Below are 19,052 nucleotides of genomic sequence, written 5' to 3'. Positions count from 1 at the left end.
TGTCGCGCCCAGGCAGACCTTCACCGACGGAATGGATGCTTCATCCAGACGTGTTTCGTCAGATTTGCCTTCGCCACGGGAGACCCTTGGTGGACCTCTTCGCCACCAGCTTCAACCATCAGCTACCAACTTACGTGTCTCCCGTACCGGATCCACAGGCTTGGGCAGTCGACGCTCTATCTCTGTCGTGGGAGGGTCTAGACGCGTACGCTTTTCCACCACCCGTTCTTCTCCCAGAAGTGATTGGCAAGATCAAGCAGACACAGAACCTGAGACTGCTTTTGGTCGCGCCCTGGTGGCCAGCCAGACCGTGGTTCCCCGATCTGCGACGCCTCGTCAGCGGAGATCCGGTTCAGCTTCCAGATTGGCCACACCTCCTTCGTCATCCGCACAGCCAACAACTCCATCCAGATCCGCTGAGATTCCATCTGCACGGCTGGACCATTTACAGAAGGCATTAAGGGCGAAAGGCTATTCCTTGCATGTGGCGAATGCCATAACCCGAGCTCATCGGACATCCACCAGATCCCTCTATGATGACAAGTGGCGCTCATTTGAAAGCTTTTGTGCTCAGAGATCACAGGATCCCATGACAGCTTCCCCACAGTTCGTGGCGAATTTTTTGATGTTTCTACGTAATTCCAAGCATCTCAAAGGGAGTACGTTGGGTACCTACTTGTCAGCATTGAACTCCGTCTTGGCGGTCAAGACGGATCGTCAGATTTCTAAAGTTCCAGAACTGGTTGCCCTGCTGAAGGCGTTCAAGTTGGAGGACCAGAAGGTCAAGTTCCGCCCTCCAGCTTGGGATCTGAATGTTGTTTTGCAACACTTGAGAGGCTCCCCATATGAGCCCCTAGAGGATGCTTCCTTCGAGCTGTTGTCCAGGAAGACGGTCTTCTTACTTGCCCTAGCTACGGCAGCTAGAGTTAGTGAGATTCATGCCCTGGATGTCACACAAGTGCGTTTTGAACAAGCTAGGCATGGTCGAGTCCACTTGGGATTGCTGTGGGACTTCATTGCCAAGAATCAGCTTCCCGGGCAACCAGATAGACGGTTCTCCATCCCGCCTTTATCGACCATCCTCGGACGACATGATACGGAGGAGGAGTTCCTGTGTCCAGTCAGGGCCCTTAGATATTACATCCAGAGGTCTGCCTTGAAGAGACATTCCCGAAAGAGACTGTTTATCCCTTTTTCTTCATCGTGCAAGGGGGAAGTTAATAGAAACACTATTGCTCTGTGGCTTCGTGCGACTATCCTGGCGGCGTACGATGCCAAGAAACTCCCCCATCCGACGGCGAACAACCCCCATGAAATTAGAGCCCTGGCGTCCACTATGGCCCTCCACAGGAACTGTACGGTGCCACGGATTATGGAGGGTTGTTTTTGGAAGTCGTCCACCGTTTTTGCCTCACACTACCTGAGGGACTTGGCTGTCGAGGACATGGAGGGGCTTCAGTCTTTTGGCCCGTTGGTGGTTGCACAGCAACTCACCCAGCCTTCCGCCCATTAGGTAATTGTGTTGTTCTTACCTTTGGTCTTAAGATTAACCTCACCCTCTGGGTGCGTCGGTTTCTCTTTGGAGTTCCCTTGGGTTATCCTTTGTCCTGTTTCCAGGTTTGCCCTGTGACGTTGGCATTGGTCTCCCGGGTCTCCTGTGCATGTGCTTGGTCTGCTGAAGATGTGAAGGTCCTCCGGAGTCCACACCACCGTCCTCTCTGTCGAAGCCATATGCATAAGACCTATGGTAAGGTAAGTTAAAAATTTATTAAAATCTAAATATTTTAGATATTTAAATACTTACCTTACCATAGGGCGGTGACTCCCTCCCAACGCTGGATGCTCCTCCCCACTTTGGACTCATCGGACCTTTCTTTCCTGCTGCCAGTAAAAGTGAATTTTGGGATGGCTCGCTTTCCCGCGAGTAGGGAGATCACGTCACTTCCGTGACTACATCCGTAGATTATACGAGGTAGCCATTCAGGGAATGGCGAATCAACGTCTGTCTGATCTCTACTAGCGAAGCTTGAGGTAATATGCATAAGACCTATGGTAAGGTAAGTATTTAAATATCTAAAATATTTAGATTTTAATAATTTTATTATATTATTATTTTTTAACTATGAACTTCTTTCAATAAAATATGTTCATTTCAGAGACTAGTATTTAGTCTAGCACATTGATTGAGTTAGATGTAATGTATTAAGGATTGAGGTCACGAGAAGACTGGGTTGTACCTGTTCCTACACAGAGGTCTAGAATACTTGATCTTTTACATTACATTATAGGAAGGTGAGGCTGAATATTTAAAATACAATACACTTTCAGGGAGAAAGAGGGTAAAAACAACTGAACAAGTTCAGTTTTTATTCAGTGAGCTTCTTTCCACACAATTTCAAACTGAAGGTATTTATAGAAGTGAAAGAAATATCCAATAGAACTCCAACCAGTTCCAGGGTATGCGAAAGAGGAAGAGAGTCTCCACCACAGATGAAGAAGGGACTCACCACTGGCCATCGACAGCTCAGAAGAGGGGACGATGCCGACAGTGCTCCAGGGCTGGCAAACGACGAGACATCAAATACAGATGCTCCAAATGTCATGTGTATTTGTGTATTAACTGTTTTGAGCCCTACCACATGGGTGTGGTGGGACAGCCTAGTAGTCAAAGTGGTCAGTCATCATGCCAAAGACCTAGGTTTGATACCCCTCATGGGTACAATGTCTGAAGCCCATATCTGGTTTCCCCCCACCATGATATTGCTGGAATATTGCTAAAAGTGGCATAAAGCGAAACATCATCACTCACCCATGGACTTGTTTCAAGGATGACATTGTGTTCCAAAATAGACCACAATCAGTGTGATCCAGTGACTTGTGTTTTGATCATGTCATACCTACACATCTGTTGTATGTCACAGACCCATGAAGGTCCTGGGTAGGATAGGCCTTCATCAACCCATGCTTGCCGTAAAAGGCAACTATGCTAATCGTAAGAGGCGACTAACGGGATCGGGTGGTCAGACTCGCTGACTTGGTTGACACATGTCATCGGTTCACAACCGTGCAGATAGATGCTCATGCTGTTGATCACTGGAATATCTGGTCCAGACTCGATTATTTACAGACCGCCACCATATAGCTGGAATATTGCTCAGTGTGGAGTAAAACTCAACTCACTCACTCACTTGTATGTCACATGTCTCCCATTTCAATTCATTCCCTAAAACTTTATCGAATCATAATAATTTAGTATCATGAATTCAGTGATACTAGTATGTTACTTTGAATGTTCATTCATGCCATTGTGCGATTATGTTTACATGTACACCCGACCACTATGATTTGTACTAGTTGTGTATGCAGCAGTGATATCAATCCAGGTATATCAAATGTTATACAGTGGATGCTGTCTAATTCGGACTCAACTGGGATTGACTTTTGTGTCCGAATTACGAGGAGTCCGAATTGGACTGGTGAGAGTCAAGAGTTAGCTCCCTTGAACAGGAGATATGCATGCACGGTACTTTTACCATGGTGTAACATGTTTTCGGGGTAATAGCGCAAAAGATGATCATGGACATTTTTGCGTAGCAGTAGATTATCAGAACTGTAATTCCGTCAGTACATATCACGCCATCTTTTATAAAAAATTTATTATTAGAATGTCCTGTCGTTTGGTGGTTTCAAATGCAACCTATATTTCGTGTCTTGTCCGTAGGCACAAGCGCTATAAGTGACGTACAATGTTTTCGTCTTACTCGCTACTTTGCGGGGTAACACCCTTGTATTGAAGCGCATGTGATTCAATCTTCTCCACGGAAATCAACAAATACAATATATCATTGGTTCAGGCATTTTGTCACTGATGAGAAATTACTGGAGTATCATCTTTTTATAACAAAATCGCATACCATCAGAATGACACTGAGTGAGTTGTGTGAGCTTGCTGAACCTCTTTGTTAATTCCTTTTGTTAATTGGTTATCATCACACCTGATAGTCCGTAATCGGCTAACTACAAAGCACTTCCGCCTCAGGCTGTCCCGCTAGTACGAGTTAATTAGCGATGGTTTCATAGTAAATTACCTTGAAGGGCGGAGATTTCAGTCCGAAATCCGAGTTACATGAAGTCCGAATTAGTTCGCCCATATGTAATTATAACTTAGTTAACTTCTGCTGGGACCAACAGTTCGGTCCAAATTATATATGAAACCGAGTTACCTAGGGTCCGAGTAAGACAGCTCCCACTGTATTTGGGATTACACATTCTTGGTAAAGTACAATTTCTGGTACTTTTGTTGAGTTCCATCCAGGACTTGAGCCTCATCCTCAGAGTCAGGCACCTAATTGCCAGCACACCAAGTCAGACACCTAACCCGCTCAGCCACCATGGGTGACATTTGATTACTTTCTACATGGTATTCCAGCGGTTGACAATGACATATACACAAATAATGTAAGATTAGCTTTTCTTTTTTTGGGGGGTGGAGGGAGGGAGAGCTGTCTAAATCACCAGGCCAGTCATCCAGAGAGCATAAAGTGTAGGATCAAGCACACCTGTAGCCAGGTGTAAAAACTTGAGTCAGCTTTGTATGCAGTCTCATTCTGTGTTGTCCCAACCTCAAGTTAATATGAATGTAAATGTAAAATTGAAAAAAATGTTTACCACAAACGATTTGCCTGGCAAGGACTTAAGCCTGTAATTGGGATTAACAAAAAACAGCAGAGTTTTGATGTTCAAAATAATGTGGTTTTTCCTAATGAATTGAATTTGTTTTATGCCAAACTTGATGATCATGATTTTACCAACAGTATTGATAACATATGTTCATCTTCATTTTACCCCTCATCTTCACCCTCATCTGATAACTTTGTGATATCAAGAAGTGATGTTTTGTTGTCATTTAAACAACTCAAAGTAGGCAAATCTTGCGGCCCTGATAACTTACCTGGTGTTGTATTGAAAGAATGTGTAGAGCAACTATGTGTCATGTTTCAGAAGATGTTACAATGGTCGGTTAGTTCAGTTGTAATCCCCACCACTGGAAAACTTCCAATATCATTCCCATTCCGAAAAGGAATAACCCCACATTAAATAATGATAATGGCATTGATAGCAATGAAGGGTTCAGAACGTATTACCAAAAAAATGTTGCTTAATAGTGTTAGTCATTTGCTACATCCTTTACAGTTTACATATAGGCCAGAGTGTGGGACAGAGGATGCAACATTAACCCTTCTGCAAAACATTTACTAACAACTATGTAAGAATCTGATATTATTTCCGCTTCAGTACCATCCAACCACTCCTTTTGATGTGTAAACTGTTTAATCTATGCATTATAGCAACATTATCAAATGGGTTAAAGAGTTCATAGTACTTAAAACTCAGTATGTCATTGTCATTGGCTATTCTTTTGTACCTCTACTGGATTTCCACAGCGCTGTGTCCTTTCACCCATACTCTTCACTTTGTATACCAGTGACTCTTACTTGTCAGTAAACTTACTGTGAAATTTGTAACTGGCCTAATTGTTGACTCAGAGCATAATTATTGTCAAAGCATTCGAAAATTTCTATGTTGGTGTAAAAACAATTTTCTTTTTCTGAATGCAAAGAAAATTAAAGAAATTGCTGTTGCTTTTCAGAGGATTTCAAAACACATTGATCATATTTACAAAAAAAGCCAACAGCGACCTTATTTTCTTTGCCACGTAAAAAAACTTTATATAAAGTGTGTTGACCTACAATTGTTTATGTTGGTATGGGGGTCTGTCTGCTTGCAGCAAAAACAAACTTTTCCAAATTGTTATGCTGACAGCGAAATTACTGGAGTGTCTTTCGAGTACCGTCCCTTTACTTCTGAGAGCCAAAATAGTTAAAAAGGCAGCTAAAATTAGAATTGATAGTACCCATGTTTTATGTCACAATTTTGAACTACTTCTATCTGAATGCTGCTTTCAATCACCTTCACTCAAAACCAACAGAGCTCGATAGTCCTTCATACCATCTGGGTTTTTTTTTATTAATTCAAGAAATGTTTGGGAATATTCATCATGCATGTGACAACTAATTTAGCCTCTATACCTTTGTGCATGTAATTATTGTGTATATTTCTTGTAAATTTTGAATATCTATTCATGTTGAGGCCATTTTTGATACAAAAAGAATTTCCTCTGAGATAATACAGTTACATCTTATCTTATCTTAGTTGCGGAGACAGCAACATGCAGTAAAACTTGGACAAAGTACTGTGACTATGTGTCCTGGTCCAACCAGCTGTGAATGGGTGCCATGTAAGGATTGGAGAGGCACATTAACATTAATTGAATGATCCCCAAGGAGTTGAGATTGATTACACAATGTGCTGTGGATATTAATTGATCTATGGGAAAAAATACCAGTGTACATTTGTGTGGATATGTGCTCTATACAAATATCCTATAATAATAAAAAATAATAGGTTTTAACATACTGATATGGTTGTTGTCAGTGGAAGATGTTGGCCAAGGCAGCCATTGAGAAGAAAGGCGGGTGTAATCACCATCAGCAGTCAGATCATATGGATCCCAGCTATCAGGATCTGGACTTGGAGAAGTGGAAATACAGCAGTCTAGATGGAAGAGCTGAACAGGATGTGGATAGACTTGCATTGCATTGTGGGATGGAGACACCATGTGATGCAGTAAACCTCCAAACAGTGTCCTGCTCCTGATCAAGTTATTGCTGGTGGCATTATAAGCAGCTTAATATTTTGAGCTTGGGTGCTTGTGTACGACATATATACATATACATATATACATACATATATAGAGTGTTTCTACTTTCCATGATGGGTGGCACTTGTCCGGACTAGTCATCCTATTTAAAAGGGCACTGGTGGGTCTGTCATGTGAAGTGCCTCAGTTCATTATGCCTGTCCTGTGCCTTCCCTTGGGCAGGAGGCTTGAATCCAGGATTGATTTGTCATCACACAAAAAGCTGATCAGTATGTTTAACAAAATAATCACAAAGCATGAAATATATCTACAACATGTATGCCGTTTTATTGCCAAAGTTTCTGCATAGACGTGGGATTTAAGGTTAGCGAATCGATCAAATTAAGCAATAAGAAAGTATTGTAAAGGCATCGAAAGAGTTGATAATCGTGAAGAATGTTCAGCACACTGTGGCAACCATCGACAGTATAATTATCAGAAAATATGAGCAAGATGGTTATGTGGAATATTTGGAACCAAGTTAAATCTTTTGTCATCCAAAAGGAATAACTCCTTCCTAGATTACAAATGTTATAGATCTATTCACATGTTGACCTGGCTTTTATCATGAACTTGGTTTCTTTGAAAACATGATCTGAACATACATCACTGGCTGAAGTGGTGTAATTGTATAAACTTCGATCTCACATCCCGGAGGACTTCCCCTGGGTCATTAAAGGGAGTTATTGTTGGTTTCTTCAGTCTTTGCCTGTCAAGTGGAGATTACTGTCACAAAGAACAGCTTTCTGTAACACTCCATCAACATCATGGCTGGGGACTCCAGAAATTGGCATCACACTAAACTTGTTGAGCCCAGGCCGTCAGTATGAACTACCCTGTTGTTGGACATAGATGGGAGATCTCATAGGAGTGAGTTGAAATTGTACATCACATCAGCAATATTTCAGCCAAGAGATCTCATAGGTACATGTAAGCAGTGGGTATACATAATCAGCTTCAAGCAGTTATCCAAATGAACTGATTCTTTTGTCTGGTCAGTGAGACATACAATGCAATTGTTTACAATATTACTTGTGTAATCTATCATATTACTGACATTTTAATATATAATGAAACATTTCATGATGTTTTTGTCAGAAAGAAAGACTTTAACCTCAATTAGTGTTTTTGAAGGGTGTTAGCTGACGTGTCTGAGAATGTTTTGTTATGTCTTGTTTAATGTCTTGTTTTATTTGTATGTGTACTCCACAATACACTGAAACTTTGTTAACTGTTATAACGCAGCTTGTGTGGTGATGTTTTGTCATAAAGCAATAATTGTGTAGTGTTGTGTGTAGTGTTGCCCCTTGGCAGTTATCATTCCCTGTCTTTTTTTTTGACAATTATCCATGTGAAGTTTGGGGATTTTATTAGGTGTGAAGTCCTCTTTCTTTTTGGAAAGGACATGAGACTGGTTTATGGGACCGTTCATTATTTATGGCTGTGTGTGTGTGCGTGCGTGCGTGCGTGCGTGCGTGCGTGCGTGCGTGCGTGCGCGCGTGCGCGTGTGTGCGTGTGCATGCGAGCATGTTTTTATCTTGTTTGTATCTTGTTTGTTCTGGGTACAGGGGCATGTATTGATTAGAAACACTTTGTACATGCTTCTCCATAAAAATAATCATTCCCCCCTCCCCACCCCCCACCTACCAAACCATGAATTATGAACAGTCCCTTAGCACCAAAACAATCTTAAATTAAATTAAAGTGAGAGAAGAGTAATAAATGAACTTGAAAATTAATACTATAAGACTCTATTTGATTTCAGTTATGTTTTGTTATGTTTTCAATGGGGGAACACTAGTTAGTTTATCTGACAAGTCTGAGAACATTTTGTTGTGTCTAATTCATGTATTTGTCTGCAAAACTGTATATGTATTCCAGTACACTGAAACCTTGCTAACTGTTTGAAATACTTTGAGAACTTTGTTAATGAAACATGTTTCATAGTTCATTGATAGAGTTAAATCCATTTTATTATGTCACACACTCTAAAACAACATATCAAGATGGAGGTAATAAAGTTGTGCTCTACTTTTTCTACTCCAATAAAAGTGAAGTTTCAGTGAAGACTCATGTTATTCTAACACTAACTCTACTCAATTTGGCCTGCTGTGATCATGTCATACAAGATTTTTCATCCTCTAATGTACTGGAAATATTAACCACCCATAAATCCTTGACTTACTGTTATATCTCATGAAGAATGAATGAGGGAGTAAATTTAGTATATGACACACTCAGCAATATTCCAGTTACATGACAGTGTTCTGTAAATAATCGAGTCAACCGACAATCAAGTGATCAACAGCATGAGCATTGATCTGCACACCTGGGATATGACAGGGTGTTAACCAAGTCAGAGAGCCAGACCACCTTGTTACCTTTAGTCAACTCTTGTGACAAGCATGGGTTACTCAATATTTTGGATGACCCCTCTCCACCCCCAACTCAATGATGGATGGTGATCATGTTACATATTCAATTCAAATATCATTCATAAAATACTCTATTATGACTGGAATCGAATTTCTAAATCACAATAACCTCCAGTCTGATATCACCAACACATAAGTAAAGATTCATGTGAAAGTAGAAGACCACAAACATCACACATCTACAGAACAGTCAGTTTATTTCTTATCAACTCCAGCTGACTGTGGGACCAGGAGAAGGGAGTAGCTATCCTGATGTCATCAGCAGTGTCCATAGTGATGTTGCCATCGACAACAGTATCCATGGCAATGTCCATTTGTCCATTCACATTACTGCAACAAACAGTAGTAGAGGAGTGCATTTGGTTGGATTTATGCCACTAGTAGTTATACTTGATCAGGAATCTGAACTCAGGACTTTATCTGCTATGCTTAACCCAAACCCAAGATCATTTACTAAGACATGAATATTTTTGTAGACAAGTCTCAGCCAGGAATTAATGTTCTGAATTCATGCATTTCAACAAGACCGATAGGGGTACATGTCACTAAGAAAAATTATAGAGACATTTTTATTATGTATCAAGCATAATGGTTTAGGTCGGGAAGTTACTCAGACAACAGATCTTCAAGATTTCATCATTACAGACCAAAGCTGTCTGGGGACAAACCCCATGAGCAGACTGGCATGTCCACATGTACAACTTACTCGGCTTCTTGATTTGCTGATGTCATCTGTTCATCTTCCACAACAGGTGTATCTGGTACATTATCATCTGCGTCAAGGTCAAGGTCAAGATACAAAGTGTTTACATCCTGACCTGGAAGAATCCCCACTGGTACATGCTGCCAAGCAAAAGAGGCTGAAACCATCAGTAGAGTCGATTATTTACAAATTCTGGAGCAAAAGTTTTAGAAAAATTATAACACACAAGACATTTCATGTTAATGCTTTTCATTACTGAACACAAATCATCCTAATTTGCACTCTCTTGAACAAAATGCAATTCTCTGATTCAAACTGATATTTTATACTTATCCTGATTCATGCTTGTTATGCTTGTCTCCTCCTATCTGAACATAGCGGAACACTTGAATCCCTCCAAGTTCTCTCCTTTAAGTGGGCATAAAATCATTACTCACCCAACGAGTAACCTCCCTTGAGCCCATGCATTTGGCGCGCAATCCAGTCACATGACATGCCATGCTCTTCACTTTCTCCTTTTTTGCCCTAGAGGATGGACGCTGAAGATCATGGAATGTCATGTGATTGGTTTATGTGCCAAGGTAGGTTACTCGGTAGGTTACTCGTTGGGCAAGCGTTGATTTTACGTCCGCTTTAAAGAAGGGAACTTTAATGGATTCAGGTGTTCCACTATGTTTGGATAGAAGAAGGAGACAAGCATTTCAAGCATGAGTAAGGGTAATGATAAATAATGAAAACAGTGAGATATTAATGCATCTTACCAGAACATTTTTTCCACTGGGACTTGTGTGGCCTTTTGACAGCTCTAATGTGTGCCACTGAATTATCTTGCAATAAGTCTGAAAGTATTCATTGAAAGTTATCAATATTCATTTGTTATTTAATTCCTCACTCAGCAATATTCCAGATGTATGGTGTCAGTCTGTAAATTATCAAGTCTGAACCAGACAAACTGTTGACCAATAGTAAGAGCATATAGATTGACACAATTAGGATACAATGACTTTGGGCCAACCAAGTCAGTGAGTCTAACCACCAAACCCTGTTAGTCACCTCTTACAACAAGCATGGGTTAGTGAAAGCCAAACCTAACCCAGATCTTGACAGGAAACAAAGTTATTAACCAACATAAAGCTCACAAACAAATACTACCTTGCAGCTACCAAATGCTCCAGAATCGAGTTTGAGTCTCACCTTCTACTGACAGCACCTGCACTTCAGGAATCTCATCTGTTGATCTTGACCTTTTGTTACCCCTGTTTGTCAACTTCCTCTTCCTGACAAGTATCTGGATCAGTTCATTCAACTTCTCTGCGGCATCTTCCGTCAACAGAGCGTTCTCACGACTTGCAAACCTGCAGAACAAGAACACCCATTTTACACCTTCTTTGAGTGGCATTTTTAAAAGTTGAAGACTCAGATAGGGGCAAATATTTATGGATGGAGAACTTCTTTATTCAGGTGATGAGATTCTTGTATTGTTATCAAGCAGGTATGAATAAGGCAGTGCATGACTAATAAATATTAACAAAAACAGCAAGACAATAACTGAGCAGTAACAAGGGATTACACATACAGGCCAATGGGATGTACAAGGCAGAGATGTTGAACATGTTTACATATGCACTTGGGGTTAATTGTTGATTTCATCAGATGCAGTAAGGATGAAATAACCTTGATCTCTACTGGTCAGACATCAGTGTCCTTTGATAAGGCTTCAGTTAATTTTTGTTTGGTAAAGTCAGGTTCGTTGTTTGTGAACCTGTTCTGAACAAAGAAATTGTTCATCCATAAAATTTTGTCATTATCTGACCTACATTATACTCCTTTCCATTTGACAATGCACAATAAAGGAAAGTTTGAAGTCCTGTTTTGAAATTAACAAGTTTGGTTAAGCAATCACTAATAGTTCAGGAGATATGCTTTGGACAACTTCGTTGTTGAGAGGGTTAACAAGGTTCAACAATAGTCAACAGAATAGTGACATTTATCATTTGATAACACTACATCATCAGAACACTTTGCTTGTTAATAATTGGAGTGAATAAGCTCTTTGAAAAACAAAACACACTGTGTGTTAAGATTCATATGCCAAAAACAGGAGACAAACTATCTGCAGACATCTGTGAAGATTTATGTGCCCTTAGTCTTTAATTTTAAAACTTACTCTGTCATCAGGTCATGTGTGTAGATGTTCGGATGTTGCAGACACTTCTGTAGTAACGAGAGTTCTGACAGTGCCACCTGGTGGCTGAACAGTGACTCCGATCTGCCTGACGGGACTGTATAGAAACAACATACAACTACTGTAATCATGGTAAGTCATACAAACAGGCTATGTGAGAAATAATGTTAAGTACAGCCAGTTATGCCTAATTAGGAGATAAACATCATGTGTTGGCCAATTTCCGGGTGTTATTGAGTATTTGAAGCACGGGAATGCATTTGGAACCGACGGCGTGCATTTGGAACAGGGCCATACAGAGCTAATGTGATAATTTGATAATTACATCTGGAGGAGGAAAAGCCATTGGCTATTGCGCATACGTTATTTCATACAATGTATACATGAAATAATACATCCTGACCAGGTTGTAACTGTTTAATTGTAGCACCACTGACAGTTGTGAGGGACCATGGTTGGTTGAGATAAGACTGAATCTTTTAAATGCATATAAATAATGCTCCTCTTCCACACCCTAAGGCATACTCAACATGCTAAAGCTGCCAAACACGGTCACCCATCCAATGACTCAAAGATTCAAAGATTGCTTAACTTCAACTCATTTGTGGCCTGAACTCTATGCATGGCCACACACCACCACTTACAAGATATGGTGTAGGGACAGACGAGGGTCTGCAGCCATACATGTACAAGTCTGTTCCAGTGTGATGTCTCACTTGAGACAGTAGATGCGAGATGTTCAATTAAACATGACGTGAGGCGGAGATTGTTGATTTCCATCAGAAGAGGTCGCCAGAATACAGTCAGGACCCATGCCAGTTTGTTATTGGTGGGGCCTGAACAGAAGCAAGACATCATTTAATTATATAGTAAGGTTCTTTTTGATGAATGATTGAGTTTAATTTTAGTCTGCACTCAGCAATATTTCAGCAACATGGCAGCAGTCTGTAAATAAGTGAGTGAGTGAGTGAGTGAGTGAGTGAGTGAGTGAGTGAGTGAGTGAGTGAGTGAGTGAGTGAGTGAGTTTAGTTTTACACCACACTCAGCAATATCCCAGCATATGTGGCGGTGGTCTGTAAATAATCGAGTCTGGACCAGACAATCCAGTGATCAATAGCATGAGCACCAATCTGTGCAATTAGGACTGCATGACTTGTGTAAAACAAGTCAACAAAGTCTGACCATCCAATCCCTTTAGTCGCCTCTTACGACATGCATGAGTAAGTTACAGGATATTCTATGCTAGACCTTCACAGGTCTCTTTTTGATGAACACACTCCATGCGAAAGCCATATCTGTTGTTTGAAGGGAGGTAGTATGATGGTAACATCTGATCATTAAGACTTTGTCTACACATTGCAAATCAATGTTGGCAGTAGACCACAAATCAACTTCTTGGGCTGAGTCAGTGAGTGGCATTTAGAAGTGGTTGTTATGTTCAAAGAGGAGAGTTCTATGGAAATACAACTTCTTCACAACACATGTGATGTTCGATGCCATGGGACCACAGCTCTGGGACCCAAACAATGCGAAGAGTTGTACAGTACACTTTGATGCTGGTGTATCGTTCAATGTTTTTACCATTTGCAAAATGTTGATCATGATAACAATGTATACAACTATATCCATTCTTATGGTGACAAACAAAAGAATCGATTTGGGGTTTTTTCATAAAAGGAATAAGACAAAATGTTATGGATGTCAGCTTCTTCTTTATTGTTTACACAACATTTCTGGGCTATTCCTTGCCCCTTCACCCACCTGATGAGCAGGCAGAGAATAGCCCAGAAACATTGTGTAAACAATAAAGAAGAAGTTGACATCCATAACATTTTGTCTTGTTTCTGAACACTAACATCTACATGCCCCTCAAGAACATAATTTTTCATAAAAGTTCTGCAGCATTTCTCCTGGAAGACAACCTACAGTCTGAAGCGATGCCCATGTGTGCAAGTTGCTCCTGTGTAGGCAGCAGACATCCAGGCTCCAACAGCAAGACCAGGGTGCTCTCCCTGGGGGTAGGAAGCACAGCGCTACATTGACTACAGAAACACTTGACACCACCATCTATCTCTCCCTTTTGATTAAATATGTCATAAAATTACCAATATTGGCATAGGAGGAAATCTTTTAAAACTGCATCCTCAATCAATCTCAAACTACTTTCTAATTGCAAATGAATTCTTGTAACTGGCCTAATAAAGAATTATCAAAACAATCATTCAAGATATAGAACAAGACTACCCAGGGTACCCACTACCCAGTAAAATACTTACGCTGCTACTGACAATAGTTTCTTCATCTCTTGCAATACCTTTTTACCTTCATCACCTGTCTGAAGGTCACTCACATCAAACGTCTTCCCAGCCAGCTCCTGAAGATGTATTTCATATGGTATTAGGTCATAGTACAATCATAATGACAAATGGTATTAGGTCATAGTACAATCATAATGACAAATGGTATTAGGTCATAGTACAATCATAATGACAAATGGTATTAGGTCATAGTACAATCATAATGACAAATGGTATTAGGTCATAGTACAATCATAATGACAAATGGTATTAGGTCATAGTACAATCATAATGACAAATGGTATTAGGTCATAGTACAATCATAATGACATATGGTATTAGGTCATAGTACAATCATAATGACAAATGGTATTAGGTCATAGTACAATCATAATGACAAATGGTATTAGGTCATAGTACAATCATAATGACAAATGGTATTAGGTCATAGTACAATCATAATGACATATGGTATTAGGTCATAGTACAATCATAATGACAAATGGTATTAGGTCATAGTAACTGGAGTAAGACAGGATATTACCTGGAAGCGTATTTGTTGATATGCAATGATGAGCCGTGCAGCCTGTTCCTCACAGCCCTTCTGTCTCATCACATCCATCATTACAGGGTACTCGGACTAGAACACAATAGCAATGATGAAACAATATGGAAATAACTCACACTGGGAAAACACTGATAATGTCATGTGACTGCATGGTTTATGTTACCACAGCCCAAACGTTTTCATGTATTTTCTCTAACTTCCTTCATTCACTAGAAACCCTAGTTTTCACTATTTATCATGTATTCTACACCCATTGCAGCATCAGTGGTGTACGTTTTTCTCAATTGAGTAGAACAGGCTGAGTGCAGTCACATCCCTACATTTGCACAACATCACTGATATGTCATCACAAACGGATTACATAATGTCATCAAACTTCCAGGAAGTTTTTCAATACGGTTGAGAAAGATACAAAACATCACCATTAAGTAGTCACAGTGTTTTTTCAACTGTGTTTCCATTAGGGAAAACGGTTTTCACTGGTTGATTATCCTTGACTGAACTCGTACAATTCTTGTCTGTTGTCTTGTGCAACACTGTCCTGAGTAACTTATGACGGTTGTGTAAGCCATGGAACATAATATATCCATCATCAAACCCACTCACTGCATCCTTACCATCTCTTTGGTCTGAAAGCGAATCTTCTTGTAGGACTTCATTCTGTTTGACACAGATTTTATGGATGATTTCATCAGCCTATTTCTGTACTCCTGGCTTCTGCCTGAAGTACAACAGGGAACAAATTGTCGCTCCCAGAAGTTATGCTGAAACAAAGTTTTGTCATAATCTCACTTTATACACTGAAGATATTGACAAGGGGGAACAAATCAGGCATAGAAAGTAGGTACAGAAACTGTTTTGAGCTCTTGGTGTAAATGAATACTGGTCAGAGACGTTAATACAAGAGATTCGTGTGCAGAACTCGACCTTCCACTGGAATGACTGAAGATGAATACGACATCAGCAGGATATACATAGGAATACAGAAAACAATTCTCTCATTGATAAGGGTAGTAAAATGTATGCAATTATAGATCTTCCACTCTGATACATATTGCTCTTTGTGAACATTACAGGATGCCTTAAGGAGACTGCATTAGGAACTCTCTGGTAATGCACTTTTGGGGACACAGCAATAATAGTGTTGGAAAACTTTGCTCACTCATACCAGTAAGTTAGAAGTTGACAGTGAGTGAGTGAGTGAGTTTAGTTTAAAGTTTAATGCTGCACTCAGCAATATTCCAGCTATGTACAGTGGCAATCTATATATAATCAAGTCTGGACCAGACAATCCACAGATCAACAGCAGAACCACCAACCTGTGCAACTGGGAACTGATGGCATGTTCCAACCAAGTCGGCGAGTTTGACCACCCAGTCCCATTACTTGCCTCATACGTCAAGCATAGTCGCCGTTTATGGCAAGAATGGGTTGCTGAATGTCCATTCTACCCCAGGCCTTCATGGGTCGACAGTCATTGGTGTGACCTTCTATAGAGCTGCCCTCTGACTTTCATGCAGACATATGATTATTAACAGATTGCGTGGTAAGGCATTGTGGTTAAAATACTCTATGATGTATGACTGTTATACTGATAAAAAGGCTTGTATAACCTACCATATTTAACATATTAATATTATAATAAAATGGACCAAGAAGGGTGCTTATTAAAATACATGTAACACAAACCAAGTTCAATTTTGACAGATGTCAAGATATTAGTGACCAAACTTACTTCAAACATTAAGAAATGTAAACTCTGTTTGATAAAAGTTATAATGCAGTATATAATATGAGAAATTATAACCTTTCAATGCCCACACTTCAATGAAATAGCAAGAAAACTATTGTCTGTCTCATAAAAGTTTCCATTTAGTAAGGACCACATATACTACGGACTGCCTTTGAATTTTGACAGGGAACATTGATTCAATACTTACTGAGATAGCCCATTCAATCATTCTCCATTAGTAAACTAGGGCAGCTACTAACCTTCAGCCAGTCAACAGCCCACATTGTTCCTCGGGACAAGACATCAAGGGAGGGCATTGCACGGTGAGTTCCTTCATGGCGCAGGGACACTATCCACTCTGGGATGCCAATCTATCAACACACACAATGCTCTTAGAATGACAGTAGCAGCTTCATTGTTCACAGCATCTATAACATGTTAGCGATACAAAATCTGTGATTGGTCGTACGAGAAATTTCCTGACCTGCAGAACTGTCAGTTATTGGAAGCAAATTCCAATATTCATACTGACCTCTTCCCCAATGCGATGGATTGGGACAGCTACATTGTTTTTGTCCAGCTGATAGTGGTCAGTGATGAAGTTGACACATCTGTGAACGAAGGGATAAGTTCAATAAATTCATCTAGTGCAAGTGAATATTGCTTAAAATCAGCAATCTTGGTGCAGAGTTTCTCATTATCAGTCAAATCCAGTGAACAAAAAGGGTGTTACTTTGGCAACTTCATACAACTGGGTTGCCTGAAAGATTGATACTCTTAATGAAAAGGCTCTCATTCGTTACAGCATAACATACACACCTGATAAGTGCTAGAGCATAGCCCTGTCGGACCTTGTACTCTGTAAGATGTTCCAACCCCCCAAGGTAGAGACGATGGTCGATCTGTGCTGAGATCAGATCAGCTGTGCAGTTGACAGACACAGGCAGCTGTGAGTCACACCTTTAAAAATAGAATACATGGAAGATTATATATTCACTCAATGACTGATCATGACATACATAAATATCGCTACAACTAACATGTAAAAGTGAAAGGAAACTGTCACCTGGTTTTCCATACCACAATGTGTTCAAGCGCTTGATGCTGTATGGCCGTGTTCTCACTGTACAGTTTCCTGTAGACACTGACAAATTCATCCCTGCGACAGAAATGAAATAATTAATTAAATTATCCATAAGCAGTGAGTGTTCATTGGCACCATTACCATGATCTCTATCAGTGTAGTATCAGCACTGGATGCATATCTTACATGTGTACCTCGTGATGGTGGGGTGGCCTAGCGTGTATAGCGGAAGACACGGGTTCGATTCTCCACCACTGCTTGTGATGTATTCTGTTTATCAGGATTATTTCCAAGGTTTAGGGTTGTTAGGTTCAGGGTTGGTTTTAAGGTTTTGGTATAGGTTTACGGCTTTTATGAAAAAACATGGGCCTATATTCTTAGGCAGAGACTGATTAAACACAATGCTGGTGTTACGGCCGGAAACTGTCCGCCAGTTTCTGGTGTCCCTGTGATATATATTGCTTTTAAGATTTTTTTTTTTGCAGTGGCGTACAGCCATACTCACACAAATAACTACTTATAATTAGTTTCATCATGCAGGCTGACCACCCGCTTTTCGTACACCAGATACAGAGTTACAGGTACAGATTAGGACGTAATAGGTATAATAACCACATTTCAAATAACTGTAATTACCGGCAAATCCACGGAACAACGTGTTTATTCATGGAGGCTGCCATGATGGATCTCGTTACTTCTCGGAGTGTAGAAAAAGATGAACTTTGTGCACACGGTTCCTGAGTCGTGTCACGCCTCTAGTGGAGATTATAATGAAATGTCTATTGGGTAGCCACATAGTTCGAACATCAGTTATCAAGATTCGACATTTTAGTATAGACATGACATCATTATCAATTAAACAATCATATTTCGTTTGAAAATTTGCGTTGTGATTTTTGGTGACCCGTTACCAAAACAAATAGAATCAGGAAGCAAGCTGTCTGCTACAAAAGTAGAAATTGGGAGAAATTGCTGCAACCAGGACATAAACCAACATATCGCTTCCCATTGACTCTGTGTATGTCGGACACTTCATTTCCATCAGCACGCACTGTTGCAGCATGCACTGGGATTGCTAGATGACAGCAGATGGCGATTCTGTCGTACGTTCACTAAATAAGTTAGTTATTTGCAGAGAAAGTAATGGGGAAGTGAATTAGCAGTAAAATAATGAAATATGTTGTGGACAGATCATAGTACTTGATGCTCTATATTGCACAATTGTTGCATTAGATTCACTCCAAGGAAACTGTTAAGCCCGTTAGCTTGTTTACTTGATTGTGATCGT

General features: G+C 40.2%; 2 protein-coding genes across 3 annotated transcripts in view; one reads left to right on the top strand and one right to left on the bottom strand.

Moving 5' to 3' along the window:
- The window catches only part of LOC137288275 (glutamine-dependent NAD(+) synthetase-like), a 33,096-nt gene extending 24,163 nt beyond the window's left edge, over nt 1-8,933 (top strand). Inside the window, exon 20 of one of the 2 annotated variants that reach the window (XM_067820751.1) lies at nt 6,496-8,933. In XM_067820751.1, coding sequence (XP_067676852.1) covers nt 6,496-6,717 — 222 coding nt within the window. In that variant the 3' untranslated portion in view covers nt 6,718-8,933. The other variant, XM_067820750.1, reaches the window with a different exon arrangement.
- A 440-nt stretch (nt 8,934-9,373) lies between these two features.
- LOC137288276 (ribosomal biogenesis protein LAS1L-like) lies at nt 9,374-18,518 on the bottom strand. The gene is made up of 15 exons (XM_067820752.1): nt 18,401-18,518; nt 17,747-17,839; nt 17,500-17,640; nt 17,213-17,291; nt 16,941-17,051; nt 15,566-15,712; nt 14,925-15,020; nt 14,360-14,457; nt 14,010-14,095; nt 12,728-12,919; nt 12,066-12,180; nt 11,093-11,253; nt 10,660-10,737; nt 9,902-10,055; nt 9,374-9,525 (listed from the first exon to the last, which is right to left on the bottom strand). The coding sequence occupies exons 1-15, from the start codon at nt 18,442-18,444 to the stop codon at nt 9,375-9,377; spliced, it is 1,746 nt and encodes a 581-aa protein (XP_067676853.1). The 5' UTR covers nt 18,445-18,518; the 3' UTR covers nt 9,374.
- Between the last annotated feature and the right edge of the window lie 534 nt (nt 18,519-19,052).

This window comes from Haliotis asinina, chromosome 6 (assembly GCF_037392515.1).
Source record: "Haliotis asinina isolate JCU_RB_2024 chromosome 6, JCU_Hal_asi_v2, whole genome shotgun sequence".
Lineage (NCBI taxonomy): Eukaryota > Metazoa > Mollusca > Gastropoda > Lepetellida > Haliotidae > Haliotis > Haliotis asinina.
The sequence above is the reverse complement of the archived record's forward strand: the minus strand, read 5'-3'. Positions and strand labels throughout refer to the sequence as shown.

Excerpts from the sequence above, each read along its gene's own strand:
- LOC137288276 (XM_067820752.1), bottom strand. The coding sequence starts at position 18,444 with ATGGCAGCCTCCATGAATAAACACGTTGTTCCGTGGATTTGCCG. Across the intron at positions 15,713-16,940 it reads GGGCTGTTGACTGGCTGAAG|CATAACTTCTGGGAGCGACA; the intron begins GTTAGTAGCTGC and ends ACTTTGTTTCAG. Across the intron at positions 12,181-12,727 it reads CTGTCCCTACACCATATCTT|TCCCGTCAGGCAGATCGGAG; the intron begins GTAAGTGGTGGT and ends GTTTCTATACAG.